The sequence below is a fragment of the Protopterus annectens genome, chromosome 11.part0, assembly GCF_019279795.1.
Source record: "Protopterus annectens isolate FY-2018-M chromosome 11.part0, PAN1.0, whole genome shotgun sequence".
Taxonomy (NCBI): Eukaryota; Metazoa; Chordata; order Ceratodontiformes; family Protopteridae; genus Protopterus; species Protopterus annectens.
In genome coordinates this window covers 298,497,339-298,515,349 of record NC_056745.1, presented here as the reverse complement: position 1 = coordinate 298,515,349, position 18,011 = coordinate 298,497,339, and the positions used below count along the sequence as shown (strand labels likewise).

General features: G+C 40.7%; 1 protein-coding gene across 1 annotated transcript in view; it reads right to left on the bottom strand.

The window, feature by feature from the left end:
* The window catches only part of GYS2 (glycogen synthase 2), a 730,647-nt gene that overhangs the window by 176,401 nt on the left and 536,235 nt on the right, over positions 1 to 18,011 (bottom strand). The window contains exons 9-10 of the mRNA XM_044087805.1: positions 12,904 to 12,963; positions 12,727 to 12,805 (exon numbers count right to left, since the gene is read on the bottom strand). Coding sequence (XP_043943740.1) covers positions 12,727 to 12,805; positions 12,904 to 12,963 — 139 coding nt within the window. The remainder of the gene's footprint in view (positions 1 to 12,726; positions 12,806 to 12,903; positions 12,964 to 18,011) is intronic.

Genomic DNA, 18,011 nt, shown 5'->3' with positions numbered 1-18,011 from the left:
TTCAGAGATATGAAAGATCTTCATTGCATGAAGTTAAGAGAAGGGTAACCGAATTGTTTTCATGAATATGGGTATGCACATTAATGGCATGGAATCAATATCAGCAGATGCAATTAGTTATAAAGAAAGATGCTGTAAATTAAAAAAGCATACAAGTTGATTAAAATATTTCAGATTTGTTACATCAAGGTTTTGAATTTTATAATTTTCAAAGAAAACCTCCAAATTGAGATGTCGGATATAAAAAATTTCATAAAATCAGTGAACCCTCCTTTTCATCCTATTGTATGCAATTGGGACTAATACAGAACTTATTTCAAAATACCTGGATTAATTTGAACTGCATTGTACAAAAATATCACCTCTTGTACAAAAGATTCTTGGTTATTTGTTATACAGACTACAATTCAAGAACAGAGAGGTTTGCATGATAACTACTGATGTGTAACTATATAAAATCTATACCACAAGTTATAGGAATAGAACGTTAGAAAGTTTGTACACCTGAATAAATTGCATTTACTCGATGGCTAATAAAACTTTATTAAATGCAAAAAAATATCAGCATATAAAAGGTGTGGCAAAAAGCTGGCAATGGGAGCTACAGCAGCATCAGTGTCTGCAAACACAGCTCAAGTGGTAAAAATTAGAAATTTTAAGATTCCCTTATCTAATAAGGTTTCCTTACATAAACTGTATAATGTAGATTTTAATTCTGATACTACATCAGTTTATGATATTACTAAGAGCATGTCATTTTTAAAGGCTGAAAAAGTAATGCAGAACAAAGTAATTCTTTTAGGCCTTGAGGTCATGACGGATGTAAAATCTAGAAAACTTGGGAGTAAATATTTTAGGAAAGCCTGTTTTACCAATAATTTACATTTTAGTAGTTTGCACCCTTTAAAAATGAACGCTGTAAGGCGACAGTGTGCATCTAGAATGACTACTCTGAGTAAATGGAATGTTTGTTGACAGAAGTTATCCTAAAAAACTTCTTGACAATATTGCTAAAGTACTAGAGGAGAAAAAAATTGCACCAATTAGTTATGATTTTAACAGATGATTAAGAATTATATGAATAGCATGGCTGTTCCCACTACCATAAACCCTGATATAAAGATTTGTAATAACTGAAATAAAAGGCTATACAGAATTAGGCAAATTGCTGGAAGGTAAACTACAGTTTATTAAAAAAAAAACAAATCTTAATGTTTTTAGGAACATTTTACTATCCTTGTTTCAAATAAGTCAATGGTAGATATCCACGTGGTGACTGCAAATATTTCAAATTTAACTGTGGACCAGTGTTTTGCATTTTAGGAAGGTCCGACTGGGCCCACACAGTTTACCCATTTTCAGCACAGGCCCAGGAAGAAAAGCTTCAGGTTACATCACAAAAAGCATTCTACAATTATACATAAATATAGCAAAAGGCATGTTAAATTACAAACTCGGACATATTACATTTAAAATTATATGGCAGGAAAGACATTTTCTACATGCTATACAAGATCTGCAGCTTCTGCACATCATAGGAAGTTACTAGGCTAATGGCCCTGGTACCCTTAAACAAGCCTAACCAAGAGTTTATCCCCAAAAAGAAACCTCAGTCAGCAACTGTCGCCACTGTCAATGAGGGACACAGGTGGAACCCCTGGGACAAATCTGTGATTTTCCATCCACTCATCAAGGTTGTGCTTGAAGAGGGTCAGCAAGGTACTATGACATGTATGGGAAGTCTATTCCAGAGACGGGACAGCCTCTGGGAGACAAACATGTCTCTTCAGCAGGTTTTGTTGATGTCCCATACAAGCTCCAGGCCTTTTGAGCAGGTAATGCATGAGGAGTTAGACTTATGGATATGAAGCATCTCTGGTAGGGCAGGGTCCGAGATTGCCTTGTAGGCAAGATGTAGATCACCTCTGAGCAATCTGTATGATACACAGAGTAGAGTGGTGATGATATGAGCCTGTCCACAAAGGACAGGTGTTGGAGGCCACAGATTCTGAGGTATTTCTGTGGCCTTTCCAGTTGGTGTAGATGTTTAGAGAGGTACATACCAAATGGGGCGCTGTACTTAGTTATTGGTCTAATGAGGGAGGAGTAGAGAGGGGCAACAACCTTTTTTTATGGATGCAAGCCCTTTACTTATGAGATGAACCAAGTAAAGGCTTTTCTGACCACTGCTGCTACATGATGGTCAAATGTTGAGATCAACCCGAGTACCCAGGTCTCTCACCACAGGCTGCGTTTTTAGGGGGTTGCTGTTTATGTGATATTCAGTAGGGGCCATGTTTTTGATGAATGGGTATTTTTTTTTTTTTTGCATTTAGCTTGAGGCCATGACTTTGGCACCAGTCATTAGTTGCTGTAAGACTCTTGCAGTACATTATCATTTGGGGAATCAATGACAGCACCCAACTTACAGTTGTCCACAAACTTGGTCAGCCACAAGCCTTTCGTTTTTGCCTGGACCTCAGAACTAGATGCCAAACAGTAGGGGCCCCAGGACAGATCCCAGGTCTGCTATCGGAGGTTGAGGCATCTATTTTGACCTTGAGGGTTCTGTCAGTGAGCCAGTTTGCCATCCACCTGAAATAGGGATTTACACCAAGCGGTTAGCTTTTTTGATAATGCCCGAGTGGGGGATTGTGTCAAAGGCCTTAGCCAAGTCAAGGTAAGCTGTATGTACTGACTTTCCTTCATACAGAGCCTTGGAGAGAGTCAAAAAAGTCAACCAGGTTCAACAGGCAAGATTTGCCCTTGACGAATCCGAACTGGGTGCGGGTTAAGTGCTTGGAGATTGCCTAGGTCTTTATGAGATCCATAATAAGATCCATGGCTTTACAGATTAGACTTATCAAGCTAAAGGGTGATAGTTTCCAGGGTCAGTAGTGGCACCACCTTTGCGCAAGTGGATGACAATGGCAATTCACTGCTGGGATGAAGCCTGTACTTAAGGCTGTGGATGAATAGGATGGTTAATGATAAAGCCATTTTTTGCTGGAGATGGTGCAGAATACAGCCTGGGATACTATCGGGTCCCATGGAAGCTGTGTTTTTTGCTTTTGGATAGGGGTCCAACACGATCTACAGATATGTGAGGTGCGGGACAAGTATCAAGGTTGAAAGGGCCTTTAGGAGGGGACACAGGGGTGACGTTTGTGCTAAACCCATCTAACAGGTTGGCTAATTCAACAGGCTCAATGTAGGTGATGCCAAGTACTAATTTGAACAAACCTGGGCCTTGCCATAGAGGTTCCGGACGTAACTGAAGGTTTTGTTGTTTCCCTTTGTTTTGGGGGCTAGTTTTGATTCATAACTGGGTTTGGAGGTTTTCACTAGTGTTCTAATTTGCTTAAGGCCAAGGAGGGACTTTTTCCAATTTGGAACTTTCTTTTCACCCTTGGACAACAGTTTCTTCCTTTTGTTGTAAAGCCTGTTAGAGGATGTCCAGCAAACCGGTTTCTTTAAAGAGCAGATTTTAGTTCTGTTGGGTATGGCAGAGTCCCTGCAGTTACACATGTGCTTGTATACTGCATTGGCGTACTGTTCAGCATAGTTGTCTGCATCCACTGACTGAGGTGGTGGGCTGAAGCTACATATACCCTCTCTTAGGAGGTTGTAGTCAGCTTTTGAGAAGTTTTTCAGCTTGGATTATGGCTGGGGAGGGGGGGGGGGGGGTTGGGTGGGATAGAAACATCCAACGAGACGGTCAGATGATCTGATCTTACCAGGGAAGAACATACTGTGGGAGTGGTGCAGTGGTCACTCATGTTGGTGAGAACAAAGTCCAGAATGTTATCTCCCCTTTTGGGGATGAGATGAGCTGGACTACTGTGTTAGAATTGATTAAGTCAAGGAATCGTTGAGAGAATGAATTAGTATAGGAATAGTTTACCCAAGTCTATGGCATCGTAGTTCAGGTCACCACAGTTCAGGGTTTTAGGAGGTACCTGGATCTACTTGACTCCGTCAAGGTAAGAGGAGTGGGTGTCCTGAGTCATGGAGAGGGGTCTATAGCTGGCTATAACTTGGATGAGTGTCTTGCCAATTGTCCATTGCTCCTGGAGTACTTCCAGTGCATCATATGGCAGTTCTGATGAAGTTCAAGTAAAGAGAATGAAATCACTAAACTTCTTATAATAAAGCCAAGTTCAAGGACTTTTGTGGTTTCACAATTTTGTTTTCAAAGTTGAAAACAAGTCGATGCTTTGTTCTGCTCATACAATATTGCCAGTAATCCCCTTTCTACTTTAAACTGATATCTGAACTATTAGACAATCTAGACTGCAATTTCATTCATGACTTTCACACTATATACCCAAAGCTGTAGAGATTATGTATTCAAATACCATTGTCAGTATCAACTGGTCTCTCATTGCTCTACAATGTCTAATATCTTCAAAGATGCCCTCACTACCCAGTGGCCAAAAGTTCATCCCCATCAGCTATCTCAGACTTTAGACCAATTATCCCTTTGCCCAACTGCAAAACTTCCAAAAACCACCACATTTTGGTTTATATCAATAGATGTGTTTTGGTCAACAGGAAACTGGTTCCACCCTAGATACAGTACAATCATTGCTTTACACGATCTCACAAATCATATGCAGGAGAGTATGAACAGACCTTGGCACGAAATGTACTTGAAATTGAACACATTTTAAGAAGTTAAGACTGGCTTTTCCATTAAGGGTAACAGACTAAGTTACTGGCAGAACATAGTAAAGACCAAAATTTCAAGCTGCCATGCTAACCACAAAGCCCCTCCGGGAACTGATAGGCTTCCTTTTGTTTTCCTTTTTGGATGATCCACAATGTAATGCTCCACAACTACACCGCTTGCTTTATGCAGATATTGCCACTACACGCATGCAAATACCATTCCCAAAGGTTAACAGCAGGACTTTCATGCACCTCTAGAATTGGTCAACTACTTTGTTACAAATCTCAAAACCCCATTGTTTTGATCAAAAAATTATTCAAAATGCCTCCAATATTTTCACCAACTCCAAAAACAGCATTGCTAATTATCACTGCCAATAAATATCCCAGGGTCAATTTACCAAACATGCAGACTTGTCCGTTAGCAAACTACTGGCAGCTAAAACTGCCTAGAGCATTCCCAGTGCTCCTATCACAGATGCCAGTAGAGCAACTGCTCTAATACCAAAGCTTGAATATGGCCTCCCCTTTCACTGCACTGTCTCCTCAGACTACTGGTGTACTATAAACAGAGAAATACTGAGCTTTTAACTGGGCAGTAAAAATGACATCACTCCAGGTAAATACAAGTGGCTTCCCATCAGTGATAGCTTCAATATGCCTAGACATATTTAAATTACTCCATGACAGATACTGACCTCTGCAATAAGCTAGCTCTCAGACAGCGGCTCTCGACTCAAGGCTCTATCTGAATTTCATTAATTAGGCTTTCTTTCGTTACTGCTTCCAGCAAGAAAATTTGCAGACTACTGGAATAATATCTCAAATATCAGGCAAACTACTGATGTAGTTCAGTTAAAGCAGAAATTAAAATATGCTCAAGAATACATATACTTGTTTTGCAAATCACACTGTTGAGCTTCAAAATCTGTCTGAACCTGCATCTATGAATGACAGCTAAGCCTGCCAAGACCATCCTTTCTTGGGCATTACAGCCAACAACTCTTCTTTCAAAAAACACTTTTTGGAAAACATGTTCTTTGCATGAATATTTTTTGAAAATGTACTGAACTAAAATATGTATGTTGGATAAATTCTTGTGTAAACTTAAATTTTTTTGTTATGATGGCTTTTATTGCCACTGCATTCTTGGCCCAGATGACTGAAAAGGATTTATGGACCAATGTTATCTGAAAAAACAAGAAACTGCTAATTTAATACATAAAACCAAAAACAAATGTAAAGAGAGTGCTTTTGTTCTTATATTCCCCAAAGAATTAAAACACAGACTTAATAACATGACCTTTTCTAACTTTCAGGCCTTTCATTTAAAGGGACATTGTACATAAAAAGATCATAACTTTAGAACACAGAATGGAAACTAGTACATTTAATCCAGGCAGACTATAAGCATATAATTTTATGTCACAGTTTTCATTTCTAATAGGTTGTCATTCATGTGCTTAAACACTGAATTTGTAACATCCTTCTTTTTAATGTCATAAATGTTCATATATTCTGTCCTTAAAATGACTCACTTTTTTTGGACAAACTCACAAACTTGCCCAACTGTAATACTTGTAACAGGAAAGCAAGCCACATGAGAACAATAAAAAGTACAGTTTTGTACCTACCATAAATGTAGATGTTCGAGGATTCCATTGCTGCAGTCCTGACTATTGGGTATAGTCCGCGTCCCAGTCGGCCCGAATACCAGAGTATAAGGCTGACGTCGGTCATGGCGCCTTAGACTGACGTCAGTACGTCAGGGTACTAATGCGCATGACCGACGTCATTTCCTCAGTCTTTTCTTGCCCCAGATGTCAGAAGACTCAAAAAGACAAGTCCCAAAAACAACCTGCACCAAAATACATGTACAATATATGCAACAATATCTACAAAGAATATATGCATGTAAACTCACCTACACAACCACCCGAAACACAGAGGGAAGGAGGGAGGTAAATTGGACTGCAGCAATGGAATCCTCGAACATCTACATTTATGGTAGGTACAAAACTGTACTATGTTCTTCGTCTTCCATTGCTGCAGTCCTGACTATTGGGTAGAATCCCAAAGCAGAGGTAAGGGAGGCTGGCAAATTATAAAGTAGCAGGAGCTGACAACATGCCTTGTAAAACAGCTGTGGCAAAACCAGCCCTAGTCTTAGAGTATATAGGCAGGTGATAATGCCTAGAGAAAGTATGCACTGAACTCCAAGTAGCTGCTTCCAGAATATCCTTAGTTGCCACCCCTTAGAAATGCTGTTGAAGTGGCAGTAGCCCTAGTGGAATGAGGCCTAATCCCAGCTGGAACCTCTTTGCCATGATGGGAATAACAAAATGCAATGCAAAAGCCAATCCACCTAGAAATAGTTTGTTTTGACACAGGCTTGCCCTGTGAACTCAAAGCAAAAGAAACAAGTAACTGCTGAGACTGCCTAAAATTCTTAGTCCTGCTCAAATAATAACGCAATTGCCTGTGTACATCTAAAGTGTGCAAAATCTTTTCCCCTTTATTTTGAGGATCTGCAAAAACGTAGGCAAATGAATAGTTTGGTTTAAAGCCACACTAGAAACCACCTTAGGCATAAAGGAAGGATTAGTACGTAATGATACCCTGTCCTTATGGAAAATCAAAAAGGGCTCTACTGCCATAAGGGCCTGCAACTCAGACACCCTTCTTGCAGAAGTAATAGCCAACAGAAAAGCAGTCTTCCATGACAAATATTTCAATTCAGCAGTAGCTGCAGGCTCAAAAGGTTGTAGAGTAAGTTTTTCCAACACAAAATTGAGATCCCAAGCAGGAGTAGGAGCTCTACGTGGGGGTCTTATGTTCTTTGCCCCTCTAAGAAACTGCTTGAACAAAGGATGCGAAAACAAAGGCGGGTCACAATCATAGTGAGCTGAAATTGCTGCAGCATGAATCTTTATGGAAGAGAAGGACAGACCTTTGTCCAATAATTCAGTAAGATATTGAAGAGCCACACTCAAATTAGGCTCTGAAATCTCCAAATTCTTTGCTGTACTCCAAAATAAAAATCTCTTCCATTTTTCTGCGTACACTCTCCTAGTACTAGGCCTTCTAGCTTCCATAATCACATTTAAAACTTGTTGAGGAAGCTGAGACCTGCTGTGCTTCAACACAGAATATGCCAAGCTGTGAGATGAAGAGATTGAAGCTTGACATTGAGCAGATGACCGTCCTTCTGAGATAACAGATGAGGAATCAGAGGTAAAGGCCATGGAGGCTTCTTTACAAGACTCCGTAGAAGTGGGTACCAGTGTTGCCGAGGCCAATCTGGAGCTATCAAAATCATCCTTGGCCTGTCTTGTCTGACCTTTAATAATACCTTTGGAAGAAGAGGCAGAGGTGGAAAGGCATAGACATGAAGGTTTTTCCAACTGAAAGACAGAGCATCCACTTTCCAAGCTGTGTGATGAAACCCCTTTGTGCAATACTTTGGCAGCTGGTGGTTTAGTGGAGAAGCGAACAGATCTATGTCTGGAGTTCCCCATGACACTGTCAATTTCTGAAATACATGAAGATCCAGTTTCCACTCGTGGGGAGCCATGATTTGTCTGCTTAATACATCTGCTAGGGAGTTCTGTGCTCCTGGCAGAAACCTTGCCTGAAGAGTTAGTTGCAGGCTTAACGCAGTCTCCCATAAAATCATTGCTTGCCTGCATAGAGGATAAGAATGTGTTCCCCTTGCTTGTTGATGTACCACATGACAGTTGTGTTGTCTGTTAGAATCAACACCTGCCCTGGAAGAAGTAACTCCTTGAAAGCCATCAATGCAAACTGGACTGCTAACATCTCCTTCATGTTGATATGTAGATGCTGTAGTCTGGCAGGCCACTTGTCTTGTATCCACTTTCCATTTAGATGAGCTCCCCAAGCAGTGTCCGAGGCATCTGTCGTTAAAATCTGACTCGCCTCTGGCCGGGTCACAGAGAGTCCCTTGTTTAGGTGACATTCCTGAGCCCACCACAAGAATTCCTTTTGAAGGCAAGGTATTATGTGAATGACAGTGTCGAAATCTTGGCAGTGCTGTGTCCATACATTTTGAGATACCATTGCAGCTTCCTCATATGCAGTTTGGCATTGGGAAGCACCAGAATACAAGATGCCATGAACCCTAATGCTTGAAGGACTGTCCTTGCAGTCAGCACGGACTGATGAGATAGTTGATGGAAGTAAAGTGACAGACTCTTTTGTTTGTCCGGGGTTAAAAAGGCCATCTGGGCTGCTGTATTCAGTCTCACACCCAGAAAGCACATGTCTTGAGAGGGTACTAGACTGGACTTTATTTCGTTCACAGAATACCCTAGGCATCTTAGCACTGCTATGACATATTCCAGATGCTGTAGAAGGTCTTCCTTTTCTTGAGCCAGAATCAGGCAGTCGTCCAAGTAAGGATAGATTTGAATGCCTTGAAGCCTGAAGTAAGCTATCACTGGAGCCAGAACCTTTGTGAATACTCTGGGCAGTAGATAAGCCAAAGGGCAATGCAGAGAACTGATAATGAAAATCTCCAGTTCGAAACCGCAGATACTTTCTGCAACTTAGCCTTATAGGCACATGAAGGTAAGCTTCCTTGAGATCCAAAGTTACCATCCAGTGATCCTTGCCCAGCAGAGGTAACAGTTGCTGTAACGTCAACATCTTGAACTTGGGAATGTCCAGATAAGTGTTGAGGATAGATAAATCCAAAATTGGTCTCCACGTGTTCCCCTTCTTTGGTACTAGGAACAGGCGAGAATAAAATCCGAAGCCCCTTTCTGATACAGGGACTGGCTGAATGGCCCCTATCTGGAGTAACTGAGAAACTTGCTTGTGAGCCTCTTTTCTTTGTGGAGGAGGAACATCTGGCATGCCTTTGAAAGGTGGCATTGTGTGGAAATAAAATCTGTAACCGTGATGAATGATATCCAGCACCCATCTGTCTTGAGTGATTAAATCCCAATTTTCTTTGAAAAGAGACAATCTTCCTCCCAAAGGAGCTGCCAGGCGAGAATCCACTGGCAGCTGAAAAGGCAGGTCATTGGTTCTGCTTACGAAAGGACTGACCCCTGCCCTCACCAGAAGTCTGAGCAGGTGAACTGTCTGATCTAGGCCTAAACAAACCTTGAGCCCTGCCCCTACCACGTCTAGACCTACCCCTAGACTGGGAACCATAAGCAGGATATGTCCACCCCTTAGCAGGCCAATTTCTACTAAACTTCGGAGGCTGCACCTGCAAAAAATCTTTAACAGTCTGCATAGACTTAGCTTTGTCCTCCATTTTCTTTAAAACTGCTTCCACAGGCGGTCCAAACAACACATCAGACTGTAAAGGAGCATCCAAAATCCTGGTCTTAACATGCTCAGCTAAATTCTGATCCTTCAACCAGGCATGTCTGCGAAGAACAGAACTAGTAGCAGCCACCCTCGAGGAGGCCTGAACAGCATCAAAACCACACTGCAAAGAATGCTTACCCACTTGTTCAGACACATGAACCAAATCCAGCAATTCTTTACACTCAATACCTTCCGCCAAAGCATCCACCTTAGATTTCAATTGTGAAAGGAGATAATTCTGATATTTCAGCATATGAAACTGACAATTCAACGCCCTCATGGCTAGAGTGGAAGAAGTATATACTTTCTTACCCCACCTATCCAAAGCCCTCGCCTCTTTATCAGAGGGTACAGGATTTTTAACCACAGAAGCTTTAACACCTTTAGGCCCCTGAGAAACAGTTTCTGGGTCCGCCCTAGGACTCTTAAACAAATACTTATGAGCTTGGGCACCCTATAATACCTATCAGGCTTAACAGGAGCAGGAGGCAAGGAGTCAGGGTTCAGGAAGCCTCTGCAAAACATCCTCCACCACATTCAACACAGGAGGAATAGCTAAGGGCCTATGCTGGGGTAAAACAAGAATTCCCTAAGCCTTTTCCTGGAATCAGAGTAATCCTGGCCTTCCCATTTAAAGTGCTCCCTCATGGAGTGAAGAGTCTCTGAAAATGAAAAATCCTCAGGAGGAGAAGCTGTAGGAGTGGAATCATCCACATCAGAATCAGAATAAGTAGGAAACTCTTGCAAGTCTTCCACAGAAGACTCTGAAGCCTGTGAACACTGTTCAAAACTATCAAACTCCTGTTCCACCCTAGGCCTCTTATCAGGCGGGGCATAGAACCTCTAATCAGAGTAATCAAATCTTCTGCCATTTTAAGCATATGTTTCTTAGGCACAGAGCCCGAAATGCTAGGAGAAGCCCCACAGAGGCTGAACTTGGCCTACCTCTAAAAGAAGCTTTGGCAACAGAAGGAGAGGCCCTAACTACCTTGGGAAGAGAGGGAAGAACAGTTACCTGAGAAGCCCCCTCAGCCTGGCCTACCTCCTGAGAGGGCACATCCTGTAACAGTAAAGTATCTGCCTGAGACTCCATAGAGACTCCTGGCAAAACCTCTGGCTCCCCTGAGCCTTCTAAAGAACCGGCGTCCGGGACTGCCGGTTCCTCACCCCTAGGCTTCACTGTTTTGTCCTTGCGCTTCTTGGAGGAAGCGGGCGTCGGAGCATCCGACGGCATATTATAATTGCAACGCTCCCCAAACACTAACCTAGCACAATCAAGCCTCCTCTTAATAGTGCGCTTGTTAAATCTAGCACAAGAGCGGCAACCAACAACGTCGTGCTCAGGCCCTAAACAAGGTATACACAATGTATGATAATCCCTATGCGGTATCTGCTTCCCACAAGAAATACAGTTATTCACTTTTTCTGACATCCGGTTAAATACTGAGGCAAGAAAAAACCGAAATGTTCCCCAACGGGGTTACTTAGCCAACTCTGTTTCAGTCTGAAACTCCGGTTTCGGAAAATCTCAGAACGCCAACCTGCACTCGCAAAATTGCTTCTGCATCGGACCATGCGGCAAAAAAGACTGAGGAAATGACGTCGGTCATGCGCATTAGTACCCTGACGTACTGACGTCAGTCTAAGGCGCCATGACCGACGTCAGCCTTATACTCTGGTATTCGGGCCGACTGGGACGCGGACTATACCCAATAGTCAGGACTGCAGCAATGGAAGACGAAGAACATCCACAATTTCTCAAACTGTGCAAGTGAGACAGAAGTCAAGGGTACACACATACTGAAGAGGGGTGTGTGGCACTAGTACTTAATACAATGAAATATGTCAAACTATGGTAAAAGCTACACACCATGGACAGGCATGATAAATTAAAAATATGGGGTACACTTGCCAATGGACAAAATTTACTTTTTAGTAAACATCTGAATGGTTTGTATGGGTCATACACGGCCTGTTTTTCTCAGTCTTCCCTTGAGTCTGTGGGCAACCTATTTTGAAAAACCAAAGACTGAAAATAGGTTTATGACCCGATCACTTTGCAGTTTTCAGCATCTCAGAAAGTAGTAACTTAACATACAATTTGTTTTACAAATATAACTTCTAATTGAAAGTCAACTCCATGAAATCAGAATAGTTTCTCTTGGTCCCAAATTAAAGTCTAGGGCTATGACAGCATATACAGTAGCCGTTGAGCATTAAAACTCAGTTTTAAGATAATCTTCAGTGAGTTATTTTTCAGATACCTGCCATTGTGGAATTTGCTTACTGAAGATTTGTAAAGCTGAAGACAAACTGCAGACTCGCACAAAAGTGATGTAAAGGATGCATAAAATTTGTCCAAAATATGTACACCATTTGCAAACAAAAATCCAAAACAAAGCTGCAGTGTTGCTAAATCAGCTCCACACCTCAAAGTGGCAAAAAAATTCACAGTATTACTCTTCAGCTACTCCTGATCTTGCGCTACCTTTGTAGAAATAAATGACTGTTCATAAACTCAGCTTGCAAAAATGTATCAAAAGTTTCAGACTGTACCTTAAGATGCAGCTCCATTCATAAACCTTATTCCCTGAAAGGTAATAACCCTTTTCTGTTTGCCACAAACAATGAGCTTTCACAGCTATATGCACAATGCTCAATAATGAGCATATAAAAAATATAATCCACTGTTCTCTCAAAAAAGTGTATTACCTGTGTTGCATAAATTGCTCTCTTCATTACAGATATGTCATCGCGGTTCAAAATTGAATTCATATCTGGTATTTCACCCCTGAAAGACATTACAAGAAACAAGATGGTTTGAGCTGTACACATTTTAATTGTGCTAGTAAGACAACTTTCAGTTACGATACAGCTAACAAAACTTACCTTAACAAGGCTTCATACAATTTCTTTCCAAACTTCTCTTTCATAGCATTGGCAGTATCCCTACAGAAACAAACCAAAGTTAGTCTGCACTGCAGCACTTTGCTATCCTAATGTTCTTTTCTACACTAACCATTAGGCTGCACTGCTGATGAGGTATTACATTTAAATGTTTAAGTTTGTAAAAAAACAGATTTCAACATGGATGCAGATAAACTATAGAATTAGGAAAAGACATTAATACAAAGAATGCTTACAAGGCTATTTGATATTAATGGAAACACTTAAGGCAACTACCTTTTATAGATTTTCCAACACATGTATGGTGTCCACAGATGGCAAGGTCTGTATCCATATTACGGGCCCCGGACTTCCCACCTTTTGTTATGCAAATGATTCATTTTCTTACTTCTGCAGTCATGTCACTGATAGCAGTTATTCCAAAATGTAAATGTTTTGAAAGCATAAATGGTCCAACAAAATTCAAATATCACCTATTCCTGGCCAGATTTGACTTTTCATAGAAGACTGATCTATGAGCACCCAGTTCTACCACCACCTTCAGCAAATTCAGTCCATTCTGGCACAGAATAGTTTTTTGATGTTAAGATTTATGATTTCTAATGCAGCTCATCCCATTCTTCTCCCCAAACTTTTTGCTGCTAAAATCTTTCTGCTACAAAATGGCTACTTACCAGTTTGCCTCAGAATTGGCAATGACTCATGTACTCATTTATTTTGCCAGCAGGGGAAGAAGAGAGCCATAAAGGTCAGCCTTTTACCAAACTGTGCATTTTTTCACAAGCTCACATCATCCATTTGCATTGCTTATCAGTACGTCGCATATAATCTCTGGCTTGTACAGAGAAGAAATGCAGTCCAAAGTACTGGTCATTTGCAGTCAAAACTAAAAGCCCCTTCATAAGAAACACTTTGCACAATTCCACTTACATTAGACATAAGCTTAACAAGCATTTAACACACTACCCTATTTATTATGGTAATTGGCCTATAATGTACCCTTCCCATCTAGAACACCCAATCATCCTCTATCCTGAGAAATATCAACAATCTAGTAGTGAGCCAGGGAGTAGTGATTGATCGTAGGTGCCCTTACATGGAAAAGGGTATAACCAATCTTTCTATACACGAGTCTTGAGGAAGAAGAGCTTTATTGTGTTTACTAGGATGAGGACTTGCCTCTTTTTGAGAAGCATTTTGCCATCCCTTAGAATGATGCCAAGATTCAAAGTAAAAGAAAATGGCTTAAATAACTGGCTATATTGCAGATATTCTAGTGATCCAGTATGTGATAGTTTGGAATGATACTTTGCAGGGATAGTCCACAACATTATAGCTTCCATATTCTTACTAAAACCCTCACTGTCCATGTTGTGCATTTGTAGATGGAGTGATGGAACTATTAGCAGAAAAAATGCAAGGTATTTTCATTAGTTTAATGGTATAAGACGAGGCATTTATGGACTGGTTAAGACTAGTCTCACCTTAGACATACAAGATGATTTCACAACATTTATTTATCCTTATGAAGATAAATTAAGGAGTACAAAGACAAGAACTGCAGTTCAGGAAGGTCTTCTATAGCGAAAGTTGATGATGATGTGAGGTATTGTCAGTTATGCTAGGAGAAGTAGGGCAGTGGATGTGTAACATATGTAGGCAGGAAAAGCTGCAATTTTTTTTAAAGAATTACATGTCGTGTATATCAAACGATTTGTACAGATGCTTGTATTGAAAAATGCATTTGTAAAGCTACTTGGGTTAATGTAACAACAGTGTACCCTGCTGGACAGAAATATACATGCATTACTGTATCTGTTTAAATTTATATGTTTCAACAGAGGATACTGGAAGAAGAGAGGTTAATCTCAATCCACCTAACTTTGAAAATAGGAATTAAATTACCTGGCTTAGGCCATAAAGATTGTATCTTACAGTTAATGCAGGCACAGGCAGAGTCTGTACTAGGAAGCTTTGTGTATTGTCTTGGGAGAATTGCTAGTCTGGAAGGGAGGAGATCTGAAACTGTTTTATGACTTCCATAAACTGCAACAAATCTGAGCAAAACTGTGTATTACTGACACGCGCTAATTTCTGGCAGTTTCTAGGAATGGGGGTAGATGTATGCGATGCCATCTAGGACAAAAATGATGTTTATTAGATGGGACTGAACTCTCATGGCAATCTGTTTTTGGAACCTGACAGAGAAAGACCCCTCCACCTACTTCATCTTGCCTTGCTCTAGTTAAGTGAACCAGGGAATGGTAAATTCTTTAGATTAGTCAGGAAAACATAGTGAGATTAGTTAAGTACAGTTTTTCTGCGTGTGTGACTCTATTAGTTATTTTAATATTTCCTGTGACTGATATGCTTGTGTTTACTGGAAAGAGATATTTAGTATTTTCATGTTCTTTTCTTATTTATTATGAAATATATTTAAATTCTTCATTGTGGTTGGTCTTTTACAGAACATGTTAATTTCAGTACTTATTCGGTGACAGCTCTTGAAAGCCTTGCTGTTAGTCAAACTATCATTTGTATTAATATTAATTTCACTCAGTAAAATTGGGTACCCTTGCAACAGCCTTAGGGTAAATGGCTTTGGAGCGCCTGGTGGTAGTGTAACTATGTTATAGTCTAGGCAGAAGGGGCCATAGCTAGTAAATCTGTGCTAGTTTTTTCCAGGTGTGTGAGAAAATCAAATCTCAGTGTGTCAGCTGTTTGAAGCAGGGACACAAAGCACTGGTTTCAAAGAGGGTGGAGAACCTGGCTTGGAGACACTAAGGTCTCAACTCTATAGGTGTGCCAGTGGGGAGTCTTAATGGGGACCTTGAGGGAGACAGAAATCCAGATCCTGGACTGTGTTCCCTGTGTGCTCTTGAGAAACTGTGCTCGATGAAGAGAGCTGCATCTGGAAATACTGGGTGTATGTATTTTTGTTCCAAGTAAACATCCCTCTCCATTGCCAGTGATGAGGTTTCAGGCTCCTTGATTAATTGTCCAAAGTGGGGACTGTGACAAAGGGAATACTGCCAGCCCACCTATCTGGAATTTTGTAAATAATTCTATATCATTTATAAATATTTGACTTATACAGAAGTGTGTGTAAAGTACGGAGCTAAAATGTAACCACAGCGTAGTACTTGAGGTAAAATGTAACCACAGTGTCCTATTGGAATAGAACAAGAATGTACCTGCACTATTGTGACTGTTTAGATGTATGTGTGCAATGGAAACTGGAACACAGGAGGTTAACTTGAAAAATTTCAGAGAAAATAGTTTAAATTATTTCATAACCATGTAATAAAAAAGAGATGTTATCTCAGTTTGAGTGCAGTAGCAGAAAATGTCTAGAGCTAGACGTTTTTTGTACGGTCTTGAAAGAGAAGTAATTACTAGGTCTAAGATGTACAAGTGTTTTATGACTTCCAGGATCTGCATACATCTGAGAGATGTATTTTCACAGATATGTTAAATGCTAGTAGTTTCTAACACTGGGGGGTTTTGCTTGGGAACTAAATTCAGGTGACAAAAAGTGATGTCATCCAAGCTAACCCAGCAGTAATATTTCATATTAATTTAAGAACTCACAGAGGGCATTTTTTATTTTGTCTTTGACCTAATTACATCAGCTGGAAACATTCACTCACCAATGCACTTGTCTTGCTGTAAGTTTTTAGGGCAAAGTGTAGCTTAGATTTTTTTTATACTGTCCTGCAATGTTATTTTAAATATTTCCTGTGATTTTGAACTCTGGTGCAGCTTATTACTAGTATTGTCTTGTTCTTTTATTATTTCATATTAAATATATTTAAATCTTTTAATTGTGGCTGGTCTGTTTAGAGATATTTATGCTCAGAGTACTTGCATATCTATTTGGTGACACTGTACAGGCCACTCCTAAATAGCTTTGCTCTTGGTCAGACTACCATTTGGATTAATAGTAACATTACACAGTAGGACTAGACACCCTTTGCTAAGGGCCTTAAAGTAGTTCATAAGAGTTGGCTGGTGGCAGCGAAAACTACTTTACAGTCTGAACAGAAGGGAGCATTGCTAGTAAACCTGTGGCAGCCTTTCCAGTGTGTGCGTTTTATATAAATACAATCTCAAGGAGTGCGTCTCAGCTACTTGGGCGAGGACATGAAGCACTGGTTGGACAGAGGGTACTGGAGGATCTTGGTTTGACCACTTAGCTCTCAACCATACAGCTGTACCAGTGGGGAGTCTTATTGGGGATCTGGAGAAAGAGGGAGAAACCAGCCCCAGACTGACTGATCTCTGCACTTTTAGGGAAATTGCACTTTACCATGTACTTATCCTCCTAGTGTGTACATTCCCCACTCTTGCCAGTGGTGAGGACTGATTACTGGGCCAAGTGCAGAGGCGTCACATATAAACTGGTTGACAGTAGTGGGATATCCACATATTGTCTTGTAGTGGTGGGATAGCCACATATTTGGATTCAGTGGTCTGGATATTGAATTCGTGTAGCCTGTAAACAGTGGTCACAATGGAAGGTGTTTGTATCAGCCACACAGTGAAAATTCAGTTTCATATCACAATTGTTTTATTTTGTTTGACTAGTCAGGGAGAGCAAGCAAGCATGTCAGCAGAGTAGTATGGCAAGCTGACAAGGAGCCAGTTAGCGAAGATCTGCCAGGCTGAAGGACTGGTGCATGCCAACTTAAGGCAGAAATGATTGTAGCCTTGGACACAGCTGCATCACAGACCAGCAAACAGGACAACCAGGCTGACCTTGGAGATGTACCACTCAGAAAATGGACAGTTCAACTTTTCCGCAGAGGACTTAAAAATCCATCTGGAGTTAGAGACTTGAACTGGAGGCCAAGCATTTGGAAATGGAAGCAGTAGAGAAACTACGATGTCTGGAATCTGAAAAGAATGACAGGCAGAGCAACGTGAAAAGGAGATACCTCCATGACCCTGGCAAAGAGTTGGCAACAGGAAAGAGTAACCAAACCCCAGAAGCAAAGGTCAGTAAATTTCTTCCAATATTTAAAGAGGGGGATAATTTTGACAGTTTCATTCATATGTTTGAAAGGGTATGTAATCAGTATAATGTTGAT